This window comes from Quercus lobata, chromosome 6 (genome assembly GCF_001633185.2).
Source record: "Quercus lobata isolate SW786 chromosome 6, ValleyOak3.0 Primary Assembly, whole genome shotgun sequence".
NCBI lineage: Eukaryota > Viridiplantae > Streptophyta > Magnoliopsida > Fagales > Fagaceae > Quercus > Quercus lobata.
The window spans coordinates 38,352,842-38,371,290 of record NC_044909.1 but is presented as its reverse complement, the minus strand read 5'-3'; the positions used below and the strand labels follow the sequence as shown (position 1 = coordinate 38,371,290).

At 41.1% G+C, this 18,449-nt stretch overlaps 2 protein-coding genes across 2 annotated transcripts; both read right to left on the bottom strand.

Moving 5' to 3' along the window:
* Positions 1-1,496: 1,496 nt before the first annotated feature.
* LOC115950248 lies at positions 1,497-6,109 on the bottom strand. Its single transcript, XM_031067478.1, has 5 exons — positions 5,219-6,109; positions 4,015-4,999; positions 2,322-3,432; positions 1,580-2,255; positions 1,497-1,508 (listed from the first exon to the last, which is right to left on the bottom strand). Exons 1-5 carry the CDS (start codon positions 6,107-6,109, stop codon positions 1,497-1,499), a joined length of 3,675 nt encoding a protein of 1,224 aa, XP_030923338.1.
* Positions 6,110-12,996: 6,887 nt separating this feature from the next.
* On the bottom strand, positions 12,997-13,718 carry LOC115951013 (basic form of pathogenesis-related protein 1-like). The gene has a single exon (XM_031068320.1). The coding sequence runs from the start codon at positions 13,631-13,633 to the stop codon at positions 13,157-13,159; it is 477 nt and encodes a 158-aa protein (XP_030924180.1). The 5' UTR covers positions 13,634-13,718; the 3' UTR covers positions 12,997-13,156.
* Positions 13,719-18,449: the final 4,731 nt, after the last annotated feature.

The window sequence follows — 18,449 nt, the reverse complement described above, 5'->3', positions numbered from 1 at the left end:
TTGCCTAGATTTTTCGTTATTCCGAAACTATGGACGATCATTTTGTCGTCCTTGATGATTAGACTTTTTTAACGATTTTTCGTCCAATGTAATGGATTGTTAAGCTAGTTTTGAAGTCTTCGCTCGTCCGCGTCTTGGACGAACACTTTTGGGAATTCATCTCGTCTTGAGGTCTAGACGAGTATTTCCTTTTCATCTCGTCCTTTCTTCTGGACGGATGAAATTTTGCTTTATTTTCAGCTTATTCTTCATCTCGTCCTATGTTCTGGACGGATGAAACTTTGCTTTATTTTCAGCTTATTTTTCATCTCGTCCTATGTTCTGGACGGATGAAACTTTGCTTTATTTTCAGCTTATTTTTCATCTCGTCCTATGTTCTGGACGGATGAAATGAACCTTAGTTTCAATTTTGGGTTAGGTTCCATGTCGTCCTGTGTTACGGACGGATAGACCTTAGCTTCATTTTCAGCTTAGGTTTCATCTCGTCTCTTGCTTTGGACGGATGTACCTTTTCATCTTTCCTTTGGAGGAAAGCTCATGGACGATATGTCCTTTCGTCCAAGGATTTCATTCGTCCATGCTCGCTTTCTTTTTTGCGGATCAATCTAAATGACCATATAAGGATTCCAATAATATACTTTAAAACAATATATATATTTGAAAACCCAAACTTATGTAATCATTCGTCCACAGGCATGGCACATGCTCATGAGCTAGTGCCTTATTGAATTAGAAATACAAACCAACTCATCCATGAATAGCACAAAAGTGAAGACACTAATGTACTTTCTAGGGGATTATTAAAATACTTAAAAACACTTAATAGTAGTAAACACTTCTGCTCGTCCGGATACCTCGTCCAAGGACACTGGTGAAGAGTCAGCACTTATTGATGGTACTTCCTGAGGTGCTCAACATTCCAAGGGTGTTCCAGCCTCCGCCCATCCAAAGCTTCCAAATAGTAGGATCCTTGCCTTTTGCAGTTGATAACCCTATAAGGTCCTTCCCAATTTGGGCCAAGTTTCCCGTAGGCCGGGTTTCTTGTTGCCAAGGTAACCCTCTTCAAGACGAGATCCCCGATGTTGAAACGCCTAGGCTTCACCATAGCGTCATATTGTCTTGCCATTAGATTTTTGTACCTTGCTGTCCTCTGCTCTGCATCCATCCTGACCTCGTCCATAAGGTCAAGGTTAAGACGGAGCTGTTCCTCGTTTTCTTCAGCTTGATACTTCCTCACCCTGTGGCTCGTCATGTGTACTTCTGCTGGTATAACTGCCTCGCTTCCGTAGGCTAGTTTAAAAGGAGTCTCTCCTGTTGGAGTTCTCGCTGTCGTTCTATAAGCCCATAAAACACCTGGTAATTCATCCGGCCATATTCCCTTTGCCCCTTCGAGCCGAGTCTTGATGATCTTCAGCAAGGATCGGTTCGCTACTTCTGCCTGGCCATTGGCCTGTGGGTGGGAAGGTGAGGAGTAATGGTTCTTCATTCCAAGCTGTTCACAAAATTCCCTGAAGGGTGTATTGTCAAACTGTCGTCCATTGTCAGACACTAGTACTCTAGGTACTCCGAATCTGCATACAATGTTCTTCCAGACGAAGTTCTTGACATTCTGCTGCGTAATTTTGGCTAAGGGTTCGGCTTCCACCCATTTTGTGAAGTAATCTATTCCCACCACCAGAAACTTCATTTGCCGAGTTCCAGTCGGAAAGGGCCCCAAAATGTCTAGTCCCCATTGCGCGAAAGGCCAAGGGGCCATCATTGGCGTGAGATATTCTGCTGGTTGTCTGGGAATGTTGCTGAAGCGTTGACATTGATCACATACTTTGACATATGCTTTAGCATCAGCTTGGATGGTTGGCCAATAGAACCCGCTACGGATGACTTTATGGACGAGTGATCTGGCTCCTGAATGGTTCCCGCATGCTCCTTCGTGAACCTCCCTCAACATGTAATTCGCTTCGTCTGGGGCCAAACATCTTAAGAGAGGCTGGGAAAAACCTCTCTTGTATAACACCTCGTCCATAAGCACATACCTGGCTGACTTGACCTTGAGCTTCCTAGCTTCGTCCTTCTTTTCTGGAAGCCTTCCGTCCTTTAAGTAGGACACTATTGGGGTCATCCAATTTTCTTCTCCCTCTATCTGCATCAGTTCTGGAAGGTCTATACTTGGCATGTAGTATACACCATCTATATCGTCCAACGCCTCATTCGCAGATGCTTCCTTCGCCAGAGTATCTGCCTCTACATTCTCTTCCCTTGGGATTTGAACAAAATCTGCTTTTTTGAATTTCTTCACAAGGCGTACTACCTTCCTTAGATACTTCTTCATTCTGTCTTCCTTGGCTTCATATGTTCCATTGACTTGGCCTATGACCAGTTGAGAATCTCCCATGACAAGTATTGTGTCTGCTTCTACAGATTTGGCCAGTTCCAACCCCTTTAAAAGGGCTTCATACTCCACTTCATTGTTAGTAGTCTGGTATTGCAGACGGGCCTTGTATTTCAATTTGTCCCCTTCCGGCGACTGCAAAACAACTCCTATTCCTCCAGCATATAATGTAGATGATCCATCTACATGGATGACCCATTTGTTGTACTCTCCTTCCCCCAGGTCTTCGTAACTTGGAGTGAACTCTGCGATGAAATCTGCTAAGGCTTGAGCCTTTATTGCATTTCTCGGTTGGTACCGAATGTCGAATTCGCTAAGTTCAACTGCCCACTGAATCAGTCGTCCTGCGGCTTCCAACTTGTTCATTGCCTTCTTAAGCGGATGGTCCGTTATGACATTGATGACATGAACTTGGAAGTAATGTCTCAACTTCCTAGAAGCCGTTATCAGCGCAAAAGCCAATTTCTCCATGAGCGGATATCTTCCCTCTGCTCCTCTGAGTGCCCGGCTGGTGTAGTACACCGGTTTCTGTATTTTCCCCTCTTCTCTGATTAAAGCTGAACTTACGGCGTGTGGGGACACCGCTAAGTATAAGTACAGTTCTTCTCCTTGCACGGATGGACTTAATAATGGGGCAGTTGTGAGATAGTCCTTCAGGTCTTGGAAGGCCCTTTGGCATTCGTCCGTCCACTCAAATGCCTTCCTGAGGACTTTAAAGAAAGGTAAACACTTATCTGTGGCTTTCGAAACAAACCTGTTCAAGGCGGCAACTCGTCCTGTGAGGGATTGGACTTCTTTGATATTCTTCGGTGGCTCCATGTTCAATATAGCCTGGATCTTGTCCGGATTTGCCTCAATTCCTCTTTGCGAGACCATGAACCCCAGAAACTTTCCCGACGATACTCCGAATGCACACTTGCTTGGGTTTAACTTCATCTTATATCGCCGAAGTGTTTCAAAGGTTTCCTGTAGGTCGTCTAGATGGCTTCCCCCGTCTATGCTCTTCACAAGCATGTCGTCGACATAAACCTCCACATTCCGTCCTATTTGTGGACGAAACATATGATTCACTAACCTTTGATAAGTTGCCCCTGCGTTCTTCAAGCCGAAGGGCATCACTTTGTAGCAAAACAAGCCTTGGCTGGTGATGAAGGAAGTCTTTTCCTGATCGGCTTCATCCATCTTGATCTGATTATATCCTGAGAAGGCATCCATGAAGCTCAGCAACTGATGGCCAGCAGTAGAGTCCACCAATTGATCAATGCGTGGCAGAGGATAACTATCCTTGGGACATGCTTTGTTCAAGTCAGTGAAGTCTACACACATTCTCCACTTTCCATTAGCTTTCTTCACCATCACCACATTGGCTAACCAGTCCGGGTAATAGACTTCCTTAATGAACTTTGCCGTGGTTAGTTTTTGAACCTCTTCTTTGATTGCCTTGTCCCTCTCGGGAGCGAATACCCTCTTCTTCTGACGGATAGGCTTAAAAAAGGGGTATACATTCAATCGATGAGTGATCACACTTGGGTCGATTCCTGGCATGTCGTCATGACTCCATGCAAAAACGTCAATACTTTTTCTCAGGAACTGGATGAGGTCTTCTCTTGCCTTCTCCTTCATACCTGTTCCAATTCTGGTAAATTTCTCAGGATCATCTTCTTGCAAAAGAACATCTTCCAACACTTCCGTGGGCTCTGCAATAACTCTTCTCTCCTCGATGCTCATTGTCTGCATCTGTTCGTCCAAAGCCATCATGGCTAAGTAGCATTCTCTAGCTGCCAACTGATCTCCTTGTGCTTGTCCTATCCCGTACTCCGTAGGGAATTTGACTGATAGATGGTAGGTTGAGGTTATCGCCTTCCAACTATTAAGAGTGGGTCTTCCGATGATGGCATTGTATGAAGAAGTACAGTCTACCACGAGGAAATTGACTTCCCTGGTTATCTGTTGCGGGTATGACCCTACCACCACTGGTAATGTAATGGTACCCACGGGCTGCACCTTCATTCCTCCAAATCCTATCAGCGGTGAGCATACTGGACGAAGTTGATCTCGTCCAAGCCTCATCTGTTGGAAGGCGGGGTAGTACAATATGTCTGCTGAACTTCCATTATCAACTAACACTCTTCTGGTTGTATAATCTGCAATGAGCAGTGTAATAACGATCGCATCGTCATGCGGGTGATGGATCCTCTCAGCATCTTCATCGGTGAAGGAAATGGTTGGCTCGTCCATTAATCTCGTCCTTGGTGGTCGTCCAGAGAGCTGGACATTTTGTACCGCTTTGAGATACGTCTTCTTCGACTTGGAAGATCGCCCCATCAGGTTCCCTCCAACGATAATCCTTATCTCTCCAAGTGGGGGCCGGGATGATTCCTCCATTTTGCCTTTCAGCTTCTCATCTGTACGATCCCTTCCAACAAAGTGCTTCAACTTTCCTTGCCTGATAAGGTTCTCAATTTGCTGTTTTAGGTCATAACACTCATCCGTGTCATGCCCATGGTCCCTGTGAAAGCGACAATATTTGTTCTTATTGCGCTTGTTGGGATCCCCTTTCATCTTCTCTGGCCATTTTAAAGAAGGATCGTCTTTGATTTGCATGAGCACCTGATTAAGTGGAGCGTTCAGGGGCGTATAGTTCTGGCTTCTTCCCATGGGACCTGTCTTCCTGCCATCTCGTTCCTTTCTATCTTCCGTCCGTCCCTTCTTTGGACGAGGGGCTTGTTCTGAGTGTCGAGCTGGGTGCGCTTCCATCCTCTCAGCTCTTTTCCTCTTCTTGGCTATGATTGCATCTTCTGCATTCATGAAGTTCTGAGCCGAATGGACGAGCTCGGCCATGGTTTGCGGCTCCTTCTCGTATAGCTTGTGGATAAATAAATCCGAATTAATCCCATTGTGGAAGGCTGCCAGTAGAAGCTTGTCGTCCACCTCGTCCACGCTAAGGGCTTCCCTGTTGAAGCGAGTGATGAATGACCGCAGGCTTTCGTTCTCCCCTTGTTCTATGGTCAGTAAGCTGGACGAAGAGCGCTTGTGCCTCTGTCCCCCGATGAAATTGTTAACAAACAATTTGCTTAACTCTTCGAAAGAACTTACGGAACTTGGGGGGATTTTACTGAACCAAACTCGTGCCGGGCCTTTAAGGGTAGTAGGGAAGGCTCGACACATGATTTCATCAGGGACCCCTTGGAGGTGCATTGTCGTCTTGAATGTTGCAATGTGATCAAAGGGGTCACGCGTCCCATCATACGAGTCCAGGGAAGGCAGTTTGAACTTTGATGGTAAGGGGTGGCCATTGATGGAAGCCGTAAAAGGAGAATCTGTTCTGTGGACCAAATCCTCTATAGGATTAGTTCTCCTCATGTTCTCCTTCATCTCCTCCATGACTTTCTTCATTTGGTCCATCTCCTCCTTCAAGTGTGGCACTACCCGTGAAGTGGTGCCTCTAAACTGGCTTCCAACCTCAGTATTCTCTTTGTCACCATGGCCTTGTGTCTGTCCTGCGTGTTCCTCACGTGTCTGTCTTCTCTGACTGATCTCCATCCTTAACTCCTGGTTTTGGCGAGTCAATTCCGCCATTGCAGCCGCCATGGATTGCATATTCTGAACGGATGACGTCTGCATGACTGGTGCAGATTGGCGATCACGCTGGGGATCACTTGAAGCGCCTCTGCTTCCCTGACGGCTAGGGCTAGTAGCCCTCGACCTGGTCCTGACCATCCTAACCCTTTGTCGCGGAAAAGAAAGTCGCAAAACAACCTTCGCTTCCCACAGACGGCGCCAACTGATATCGCTCCGAATCAGTAAGGTGGATGGCCTGGTTTCGGTGGGCTATCGAAACGGTTGATGGCCTGCAAGGAAGGAAACGCAATCAAAGAGGAGACCGGAGAAGACCGGTCGAACCCCCTCCGATGGAGAAGTTAGTTTTGTAGAGAAGGAAGTTCCAAGTATTTTGGAAAATTGTCTGAGTGAGAATCTTCCCTTTGTCGGGTTCAGACCGGTCCCTTATATAGGGAGCCTGGGACGGTTACTTGTCCAATAACCGTTCCAGGATTTGTGGAAACCAACAACTCCGGAGTTAACTACCTCAACGGATATAAAATTGTAACCGCTAATGGAAGTTAACTTATTCGAAGGACGGTTTGGTTCGTCCAAAGATATCTATCGATTGTTCATGGACGAACCCAATGGACGATCATGCCTCATGGAGGACAGTTTATGGAGTGGTGCTATTATTCATGGACGCTTCTTCCTCTTCTGGATAAACTCTGGGATCAATCCTGCGTTGTAGGCTCTGGACGAGCCCGTTGGACGAGCTGGAGATGGGAATTATTTTCCGCTTCTCTATCACACTTTATCATAACAACGAGTGATGCAGGAGCCAAACCCCTCCCATAGACGCCATGTTCCAATAAAGCTCATTATGGCTCGATCGGGACAGGGATGGCGAAGACTCAAAATCAACCTCACCCTTCTTTCAGTCAAAATCCGAAGCAGGGACTCGTCACGTCAAACTTTCGTCGTGACTGAGTCGAGAACACCCATCATCAGTACCAACCGCTCTCCTATGAGCATACCTAGTATGGCTCTAGTGTGTTGGGAGTCAGGATCGAGGCAGGGACTAAGCGTCTCTACTTCTTCCTCTCTTCCTTCACTGGGGCTATTCTCCATCTCCCTTTCTTAGTCTTCCCAGCACCAGTTCCATCCTGGTGCTTCCACTTCTCTCTCTTTTGCTCATTTTTCTTTCTTTTCATCTCTTCTCTCTTCTTCTCCTCATTCTTTACTCATGTCCTCCATCTTCTTCATTCATCTCCTCCATCTTCTTCATTGATTTCTTCCTTACTATTTCCTTCTCCGCCATTTCTTCCCAAAGAAGGTTCTTATCATTATATGAGCAGTATCGAGGCAAAGATTGGAGAGACTTTGAAAACGAGTTTAGAAGACGCCTGGGAGTTTAGTTATCTGTACTACGGATGTAACTATCGCTTAGGCAGTTCGCATTTTGTATAGGCTCGTTCGAGCCCTTCTTTGTACATTGTAATAATTTTTCGTATTAATAAAAATCGTTGTTATTTTATTTCGCATGTTTTGTCTCTATGCTTTTTTTTTTCTTTTGGATCTACAAACGCTGCTCGGCATATTAATATAGCATCTAAATCAATGACGGCTAAGACCAAAAGATTTGATAATAAAAAGACGTCGCCATAACTTTAATAGAAATGCTTGACATAATAAGGCCGATCAGTGAAGAGTAATACTTACCCCATGCTAGCCGAGGAGAGAAACGAAGGCTTGATGTCATGTAAGGAATAACCATTTGAAGATATAGCACCCACCAAATGAGCGGCCTTCTTATATGACTAAGTGCTGGGGCTTTCCACCCCCTTCCTTACACCTTTATTGGCCTTAACCTTTTATGGTGTTTAAGCCGTGGATGAAGTGACCTGACATTTTTATCAAGTAACCCATCTTACGGGATTCAAACCTTTTCTTATCCAAGTATTTGGTTTCCCCATTGGCTTGGGTCCGAGGACCATACAAGGCTTTGGTTCTGTCCAAAACTTGTAATTTTTATAATTTTTTGTACTTGGTTTCCCCATAGGCTTGAGTCCGAGGACCATACAAGACTTTGGTTCTGTCCCTGGGCCCATATGCTGAACGGGCCTGGGCCGCGAATTTACTGGGCCCACAAATTAAGAGGTGTTTCCATAACCTTTGATCACGCGGTACCTTTTGGCGTCCCAGTGTTCGAGGTGCACCCTCTCGAGACTCCTTTATCCTCAGGGTTGCAGACGACGTTGGAAATCGAGTCAGAGACATTTTGTCTGTAGCGTTCCTTGGGACGCTGCGCGAATTAAATGCCATCGGTTTACTTCTGGGTATAAATGGGATAGGGGATCACTTCACTTGCACATGAACTCTCCCGTTCCCTTCAGAACTATATTTCTTCCATATCCACGATCTCTCTTTCTAGTGCCACTGCCCCAAAGCAAGATGTTTGAGGCTTGGATAGGGATGAAAGGTCTCCGCACGCTTCAGAGGCACCGAATCCTCAAGGTGATATGGTATGGACAAGGATGGCACAGATTCAAGCCAGTCCTCCGCCTTGACAGGAGGAAGATGGTATTCCTCCTTCTTTTAGTCAAAATCCGAAGCAGGTTCTGGTCATGCCAGTTTTTTGGTATGTCAGAAAAAGGAATTTCCGCCATCAGCGCCGTCTGCCTTGTAGCAGGCAAATTTTTGCGGGGGCTTCCCAACTTCCGGCTCCCTGCACCTTTTCTGTAGATGGTGTTAGCCTGAGGTCAGGTTTCCTGCACCTTTTCTGTACCGGTGCAGGCCCCAAGTTGGGTTCTTTTGTTGCCTGAGTTATGGGCGTGCAAAAGCATGGAGGGGGAATAAGGTCTCGAGGCAGTAGCCAACCTCTCCTCTGAACTGCCTCCTTGGCTTTATCTTTACTCTCTTGTATTCTTCGTTACTTACGTAGTTAGCTTCGATGTAGGCTTTGTTTCAGTTTTCCATTGTACACTGTACTGTTCCTTTGTCTTAATAAAATATGTGTTTATTTCTCTATACATATCTTTCTTCTCCGTAACCACTACTTTATGCATGAATATTAAATATGAGTTTGCCCTTAATGATATTCTAGGCAGAGAAAGGCACAGATTCCTACTAGTTTAGACTTACAAATATTATCAAACATAACAAGGTTAGTCATCAAATAAATTAAACTCTTGGAACTAATCGGGATAACGGCTAAGTGCTACGTGATGCATGCAAGAGCGATGTTCGAGTACGACAAACTCTAAGTAATTCGTCCGAGAGGGTAGCCGAGTAGCGAGGGGCTTTGGTTGTGCTTCTGGATAATATGTTACGCCGTATTGCATCAACCCCTTTGATATTGGGGGATCAGAGGGTGGACCGAGGAATCCGCGCAATCAAGGTATTAACCCATCTGTTAACGCGGAGCTCTCTTCGGATGAATTTTGAGGTTTATGTGCCATAGTTTTTTTTTTAAAATAGTTGGTTCCCTATCCAGGTAGTTGGTTTCCCCAGAGGCTTGAGTCCGAGGACTATGCAATGCCTTGGTTCTATCCAAAACCTAGTTTTCCTCATCCAGGTAGTCGGTTTCCCCAGAGGCTTGAGTCCGTAGACCATGCAATGCCTTGGTTCTGTCCAAAACCTAGTTTTCCACATCCAGGTAGTTGGTTTCCCCAAAGGCTTGAGTCCGTAGACCATGCAATGCCTTGGTTCTGTCCAAAACCTAGTTTTCCCACATCCAGGTAGTGGTTTCCCCAGAGGCTTGAGTCCGAGGACCATGCAATGCCTTGGTTCTGTCCAAAACCTAGTTTTCCACATCCAGGTAGTTGGTTTCCCCAGAGGCTTGAGTCCGGTGGACCATGCAATGCCTTGGTTCTGTCCAAAACCTAGTTTTCCCACATCAGGTAGTGGTTTCCCCAGAGGCTTGAAGCCGTAGACCATGCAATGCCTTGGTTCTGTCCAAAACCTATTTCCACATCCAGGTAGTTGGTTTCCCAGAGGCTTGAGTCGAGGACTATTGCAATGCCTTGGTTCTGTCCAAAACCTAGTTTTCCACATCCAGGTAGTTGGTTTCCCCAGAGGCTTGAGTCCGAGGACTATGCAATGCCTTGGTTCTGTCCAAAACCTAGTTTTCCACATCCAGGTAGTTAGTTTCCCTAGAGGCTTGAGTCCGAGGACAATGCAATGCCTTGGTTCTGTCCAAAACCTAGTTTTCTCTTTGTGCGGGGTCTTGGCTCTAGGGGAGTTAGCTCATCAGCCAAGCCCCTAGAGTTTATCCATACGGTTAACGTTACCACGTGCCTAGTTTGCTCTTTACGGGGGACCTTGGCTTTAAGGGAGTTAGCTCCTCAACCAAGCCCCTAGTCAAGAAACGTAGTCCGTAACAGAACTTTGTACTAGAACTCTATAACCAACGGTTAGATATAACGAAGAAACTCTATCGACCCACTTCCTATACCAACACACAAGCCTTCCCACAGACGGCGCCAATTGTAAGGACGCGATTCGTGGCGGATCGTAACAGTGTTGGGTTTGCACGTGAAAAGGCCCCTAACAACATCATTTGTAGAGCGTGGGTTTGGAAGGCTAGGCCTTGATCGATAGGCGGTGGGGTTTTTCGCGGTGTTCGTACCAGTTTAAGTTTTTCTACACCCCTGGAGTCTTTCTCCTGGAGGTGGGCTGGGAGGCTCTGGTTTTTGGCCATTTTTCCCAACCCCCTTCTTTAGGTTACTTATTTTTCCTTTTATACTCGCCTGCGTCCACTGTCCTTCGCCCACGTATAGGGTCAACCTTTCCAAAATTGATACTTGTCCCATCAGCCCATATTCAAAGTCGTTGGGGGTGGTTGTAAATGCCAAAGACTGCGGCTCTGTCAGGTTCAGAGCATTGAATGGCAGTGAGAGCAGCTTTCCTTGGATATTTTAGATCTTTCGTCCTGATTTCGGTCCTATACCGTTTTTACCCTTCCTTCAGGGGGGGGAACTTTGGGTCTGCCGAGGACTGAGCCGTCCTCGGCGATATCCACAGGCTATTTTGTCGAGTTTGGGCCATAACCCTCCTCGGCTTGGGCCTTCAGATTTTCCCCAGGTAGATGGGCCTGGCCCGTAAATCATTTGGGCCCCACACTTACCATTGAGAAATGATCAAATTTGTCCTTTTGTTACCATTATGTTGTTAGGTGCAACGAGGGAAAGGAAGGAAAATGAATGAAATGAAAAGAATTATTTTGTAATATTTATTCTATTTCATTGTTTGAGAGTTTTAATAGAAAAATGGAAATATCATTCTTTATTTGGGAATTTAAGTAGAGGAATGAAATGGATATGAAAGAATACTCATTTCTCCATTTTCTCTCAAAACCTAAAGTTTTCATTTCCCCCAAAATTGGGAAGAATCAAAGGGAACAAAATTAGGTTTAATGAAATTTTCACTAAAACTCTCAAAATACCCTAATTCATTTAGCCATTTATTTTAAAATAATAAGTATATAATAGTAATGTTGTTATAAAATGATTTTGATCTATTCCTTCTAATAATACTTACAAACAAGGTTTCTAACATTCCATTCACTTATATTAAAAAATCCTAACATTCATAAAAAAAAAATCCTAACAATATTTTTTTAATTTCATTCCATTAATTTCCTTTATTTTCTTTTCTATTACTTAAATACATTCCATTCGATTTCATTTATTTTCACTCATTTATAATTTATTCAAATCATTCAATTTCATTCCCTTATGAACTCCCAAATAAAATATAAGTGTCTATAGTCTATATGGTAAGTGGTTACACTTTGTTTGTCCAGAGTACTGTCTACATTTTTATTAAAAATTTATATTGTTTGTTTGAGAAGATTTCCCTTTTATTAAAAACTAGTAAGTAACCCATGTAATGCATGGTGATTGTTCAAATTTTTTTTTTCTATTTTTTAAATTTTTTCTAAATATAAAATTTGATAATTGTGGTAGTTATTGATAAGTATTTATTATTATTGTGTATTTATATTGAATTATCTATTCTACCAGTTAAGGAAAAATATGATGTGAGAAAATTATAATGCTCAGTTGTAAAGTTATTTTATTTTGCTAAAAAATAATAATAAATTTTTTTTTTTTTGGTAAAGCTAAATAGCACGACAACATTCAATTCTTGAAGTCCCAAACTTTTAAATTTGGGTTCCAAATAAGCAAATAACCAAAATGTCATACAAAACACATAGTTATAGTCATTTGTGTTTTCTTTTTTTAACTGAGATTTAAAAAAAAAAAAAATTTACAAGAGATTTGTTTATGTTTTGTTAAGAAAAATGGATCTTATGTTTTTGTTTTGGAGGGCCACCAAACAGATGCATATATGGGATAGATGACCACTTCAATTTTTGGGTTTGAAGGAACTAATTTTTATTTGGAGGTAGGCCCAAGTATGAATTTTTAGCCAAAATTTTCAAACAATAAATATATTAAAATACACCATTTATAATTTTTTCAAAAGGGTCATGGTCCCACTTGATTACTTGATAATTCCGTCCCTCATAAGTCATAAGAAAGACATTTTAATTTGCAGGACACATCCTGTCGTTAGATTGATTATTTTATATAAATAATTGCATGCAACACTAGGATCAACCTCTATGTAAAAGTTTGGGATGTTGCATACAGTTACACATAAAGGAAAATTTTTGCTTTAATTAAAAAAAAAAAAAATTACTAAAAGTGTGCTAAAATATGTTTGTACTTTGAAAAATATTTAAAAATATAAGAAAATGTGAAAAAAAATGAGATTATAAAAAGCTGTACAAAAAAGCTAAAAAACTAAAAGTTAAAACCCGAGCTTATAAGCTCATGCCAAACACACACTCATAATAGATAATACCACCTCCTATCGTTGGCTTTCCTAAACGGCTAAACCACACCCTTGCCCAATGAACTCACGTAAAGTTGCAAACCTAATTCCGATGACATCATACCAAGCTTACAGCTTTAAGCATTCACAGAGAAATAAGAGCTGGTTCCACCCATTGCATTCAAATAAATTTGGATTATGGAGTCTGTAATTAATGTCTGGGACTCAATAAATGATTACAAAAACAGGTTAAAATGTCATATGCCTTTCTACTCCAACAATGAATTTAAACAACAAATATACATCACATTATCAATTAACATTTTAGCTGTTATTCATCAAACAAATAGTAGAAGCATCAGTATGCTTCATAATTGGCTCTTTTCAATATGGTCTTTCTCCAACATAATTCCCTGGAGGATAGTAGTTACACGTGGTGAACATTCCTCCATTAGAGCAATGGGAGCTAGCACAACCAAGATTTTTAGAATTCTTCCATACTATTTGGGTATAATGCAAGCAGTCCTTGCCCTTCAAGCAAGAATTGGTGTTGTAATCGTAATAGTCCTTCTCATCAACCCAATATCTAACTGCGGCCTCAGCGTCCATGAACCCCTGACCATAGCCCCAGTAGATGTTTTCACCGTAAGGCCCTTCTGAGTGAATCAGCTGGCAATCATATCTCTGATTTGCGTATTTCCTAGCGTATGCTTCTAGGCTTGAGTTCCACTGCAAGGGACCAACCCCAGCCGCTCTACGTGCAGCGTTATGGAGGTCAAGGAAGACTTGAGTGCTGTTTTGGGCATGGCAAATAAGAGCCAGGCCAAGACCCAGAACACAAAGCAAAACTTTCTTAGACATGGTATCCTATATTTTTGTCTGTACGTTGCAAACCAGGCTACTCATTCTCTTTCAAGCACACATATATGCAGATATGAATGTTGGTAACTCTAGCCTAGCATCTGTTATAACTTACAACTACTAAAAGTAGAAAAAAGAACTTAGCTATAGCTAGTATATGTGCTTTTATTAGTAAGTTTGTGTTTAATACATACATTCTCTACAGTTTCAGCTGCATTTTCTCTAAATAAATATCAGACAATTGTTTTTTTTTTTTTAATTGTCTTAATTAATTAGGAGAAAAGAAACTAAGTAAATGTGCTTCATTGATTGGTTTGTTTTTAGAGAGGTTCATGCTCAATACACATATTCTTAACAGTTTTGGTTACAATTTGTGGTTGGAAGCCACCTGAATTTTCTCTAAATATATATCAGACAATTGTTTTTTTTTTTAATTGTCTTAATTAATTAGGAGAAAAGAAACTAAGTAATGTGCTTCATTGATTGGTTTGTTTTTAGAGAGGTTCATGCTCAATACACATATTCTTAACAGTTTTAGTTACAATTTGTGGTTGGAAGCCACCTGAAACTGGCTAGGTGAAATGGAACATTGATGCAGTGGTGCGCTGAAATGAGGAGGGTGCTGTCATTCATGAGGTAAGGGAAAAATCCGTTGTATATATGTGCAAATACACATTATCCAAAATAATTTTTCAAGTTTGAAATTGTTTTTCAAATTGTTTTATTTGGACGGTGTGTGCAGTAGTAAACATTGCCCATTAAGTAAAGGAAAATGATTGATGCAAATACCTTGTTACAAACAAATTTGTACACACTCAAAAATTGCACTAAAATCATAACTTGGAAGTCTCTATTTTAAACTTGAAAATAATGACTTTAATTTACGTTTTCAGTGCAATTCTTATATGTGCAAATGTGTAATAAACATTACTCTTAGATATAGTACTTTAAATGCAATATACGTTGTTTCTAAAAAAATGCAATTTACGTAATATATTAGATTTTTCAATTAAATTCAAATAAATTAAGGGTAGAGGGTTTAATTTATACTTATAATGAGTAACTAACTGTGATACTCTAAAATTTGACACAACTTTGGTTTACAGAAGATAGGAATGAGGAATCCTTGTTGTGTTGTTGGACGTGATGCATTAGGTTTATGCATCCCAAATGAAGGTACATGCGCAATGAGAGAAGCAAATCTATTATGGGATATGATCATCATCTGACTGATGCAGGAAATAGGATTATTGCAGAGAAATGTTTTAAGGGTTCCTACTTGTGCAAACCAAGGAGCATCCACAAGGCTATTAGGATGTGTTTAATACTTCAAGAAACAAGGTTTCAAGTTCAAGTGTTAAAACTATGCAAGTCTGTCCAAGATTCAAGTGTGAAAAGTGTGATTCATTAAAACTCGACAACTAGCATCTATTGAGACTTGAAGAGCTGTTCCAGCCCGTGGTTCAAGTCTGAAAAGTGCGATTCATTAAACCTCGACAACTAGCATCTATCGAGACTTGAAGAGCTGTTCTAGCCCGTGGCTCGACAGCTACTTGACAGACAGGTATCTGTCGAGATTTATGAAACTCAGAATTTCTTGTCTATTTTTCATCCATTCCGTGATTGTATGTTTGGGCTTTCTTTTCTCATAACCTTAAACATATAAAATGATTATTTTAAGGGCCGTCAAAGGTGATACAAGTTGTACAAGTGTTGAGCAAAGTTTGTTCAAGCAAATTGTGACCAAAGACAGAGTTTGCCCTAATTCATCTTTTTTGTGAAGAAACTACTGTGTTTGTGCACCGTAGGGTTTTGTAATCAAGGAGTTTCTCGATCTTCATCGTGTGATGAACTGAAGAACTTTGCAGCCAACAACCTTCTCTAATTGGTGATTGAAGTTGCGTACTAGGATCCGCGTAATTAGTTAGTCACGTATTGGGAGCCGTGCATTGAAAATGAGGGATTGTCACTACAGAACAAGTCCAATTGGGTATTGGGGTAAGGGTTCAATTGTAGGTTGGTATAAGGTATTAAAATTCTTTTACTTGTAATCACTTGTTGTGATAATAGTGAATTCGCGGGAGTGGTAACCTTAAAATTAGCCGGTGGGGTTTTTGCCATGTAGGTTTTCCCCATTCGTAAATAAATTACCGTGTTAATTTAATTTCCTCTGTACTTAGTTTAATTGGTGATTAGTTTAATTACATGTTAATTTGATTAATTAATAAACTTGACTAATTAATCAATTAATTTATCACAAGGGGTCAATACATTTTTGGTTTATCAAGTGGTATCAGAGCAGACACACTCTGATTAGGGTTAATCTTTGCTGTGTGATCCATTGATCCCTGTTTGTCATGGATAGAGGACAGTCTCTCATTATACCTCCTTTATTTGATGGCACTAAATATGCATACAGGAAAGTATGCATGAGAACTTTCTTACAGTCTCTAGATGAGAAAGTGCGGCAAGTTGTGGAGATAGGTTGGACCAAGCCAAAGGAAGTGTCGATCGATTGGGATGATGCCAAGATCAAGGCGAAAAACTTCAAAAGTAGGGCATTGAATGCTTTGTTCAGTGCAATCACTAATGAGGAATTCAATAAGATATCCTCCACTGAAATTGTAAAGGAAGCATGGACCATCCTCCAGACAACCTATGAAGGAACTAAGGTTATCAAGGATTCGAAACTTCAGAGGCTCACTACAAGCTTTAAAGAGATCAAGATAGAGGAGGATAAGTCGTTCAATGAGTTCTATGCCAAACTCAAGGACATAATGAGCCCAGCTTTCAATCTTAGGGAAACCATTCCTAAACCTAAGATTGTGAGAAAGGTGCTCAGATCTCTACCCAAAAGATTCTATGCCAAGATCATCGCGATCGAGGAATCAAAGGACATCACAAGATTCCTTTGACAGAACTGGTTGGTAATTTGCAGACCTATGAGTTAGATTTAATAAGAATTGGCAAGTCGAGTTAGGGCAAGAGCATAGCATTGAAGGCCAAGAGTAGTGATACTGATGAGTCTTCAGATGATGAAGATTCTAAGATGAAGTCCTATATTACAAGACAATTCAAAAAGTTCATGAAGAATGTTAATGGGAAGAGCTTCAACAAGGACTGTAAGCAATCTAGTTCCTCTTAGTTTAAAGGCCAAGACAAAGGGAAGAAGGATGTTAGGGATGACAGTCAGCATATTGTTCCCATAGGACCAAAGTGCTTCAGGTGTTAAGGTTTCGGTCACATGAAACAAGAGTGCCCCACATATCTTAAGACCATTTGGAAGAGTAAGGCATTTGCTGCTACATTGAGTGATACCAAGCCTGAGGATGATTTCGACAATGAGGACGACGGAATCCTAAATGCCTTTACTACCAGTGTCAATCCTACTGAAGGGATTGTTGAAGATGCAGATGAAGAAGAGGAATTGGTGAAGTCCAAGTTTGAGAAGATGGATGAACAAGATGACATTCACACAACCTATGCAAAGTTATACAAGGTTTTAGAGAAGCATGAGAAGATGTATAGATTGACCACCAAGAAGCTTAGTGATGTAGAGCTGGAACAAGAAGAGCTTTCCACAAAGTTTGATGAAGCTAATCAAATTATTGGAGCACTGAGATTCGAGAATAATTTCTTGACTAAGAAGACCAAGAAACTTGAAGTGGAGCTGTTTCAAGTCAGAGCTCAATTGAAGAGGACTTCAAGTGCAAAACTTGACGAAATGCTTAGTCTTCAGAAATATGCTTTTGATTGAACATGTTTAGGGTATGATTTCTCTTCTCCTAGTATTGTTTCTACTAGTACTACTGTTTTTGTTCTTCCTGCTAATAATATTGAAACTGATAACAATGTTGTTAAAAATGACTTAGCTAGTGAGAACATAGATAAAGGTAAATCTATTTTAGGAGCACCCCTTAAGTAGGAAAAGAAAGAAGTTAAAAACCCTAAGGCTAAGAAGACTAACTCTCAAAAGCCTAAACAGAAGAAGTAGCATCTCTGTCATCACTATGGAGCAGCCGGTCATACTTGACCTAATTGTTATAAGTGATTAGCCACTCAATAGAGTAACGACATGGTTGCATCGGGAAACCAGAATTAGTTTTCATTCTTTTTTGCTTCTCTTGGAGATCTTCTTAAAGCCCTTATGTTCCTTCCGAACTTGAACGGTTTCAATTCTTTCCCCTCACCACCGAATCAAGGGTTCGCCAAAAAAGGGTTCCAAGTGATTCTGTCACTTTTTCTCTCTCCTCTTCTTATTTTTGTTTGCATTACTTGTGTGTTTTGTTTTATTATTTTGAGTTGGTCTAGTTTTATGCATTACTTTGTTTACTTTGTTTTTGTTTGTTTTCTTTTTAGTTTTGGTTTATTTTGTTTTTCATATAAAAAATAAATAAAAAAATTGAAAAATACAAAAACAGTTTGTGTATGTGTACATTAGTACTTGTGTACTTTGAATGGCCATCGAAATAAAGTTTTCTAAACTTTGTATCTTTTGTAACTTAAATAAGCATCTTTATACACAACTAAGAAGGTGAGTTTTGTGGCTCGTGTTTGTGATGAGTAAAGTTAAGTGATCTCTTGTATTTAACACTCGTATCACTCTTTTTTATGGGAAGGACTAGAAAATCCTAAGAGAAAGACATTAATAACCATTTCACCACTATTGCCTGCCAATCATGAAATGACATATGTATGCATTGGCATAACAAAAGTGCAATATCAAAAGCTTAACATCATTGGGTATTTCTTTTCTATCTCTTATATACCCATACATGATTTGCTTAAAAGAAAAATAAAAAGCAAAAAGAATAAA

Coding starts and splice junctions, on each gene's coding strand:
- LOC115950248 (XM_031067478.1), bottom strand. CDS start 6,109: ATGGTCAGGACCAGGTCGAGGGCTACTAGCCCTAGCCGTCAGGGAAGC. Junction 3,433..4,014: donor ATTTACCAGAATTGGAACAG/GTATGAAGGAGA, acceptor GTCCACAAATAG/GACGGAATGTGGAGGTTTAT. Junction 2,256..2,321: donor AAGGAAGACAGAATGAAGAA/GTATCTAAGGAA, acceptor TCAAATCCCAAG/GGAAGAGAATGTAGAGGCAG.
- LOC115951013 (XM_031068320.1), bottom strand. CDS start 13,633: ATGTCTAAGAAAGTTTTGCTTTGTGTTCTGGGTCTTGGCCTGGCTCTT.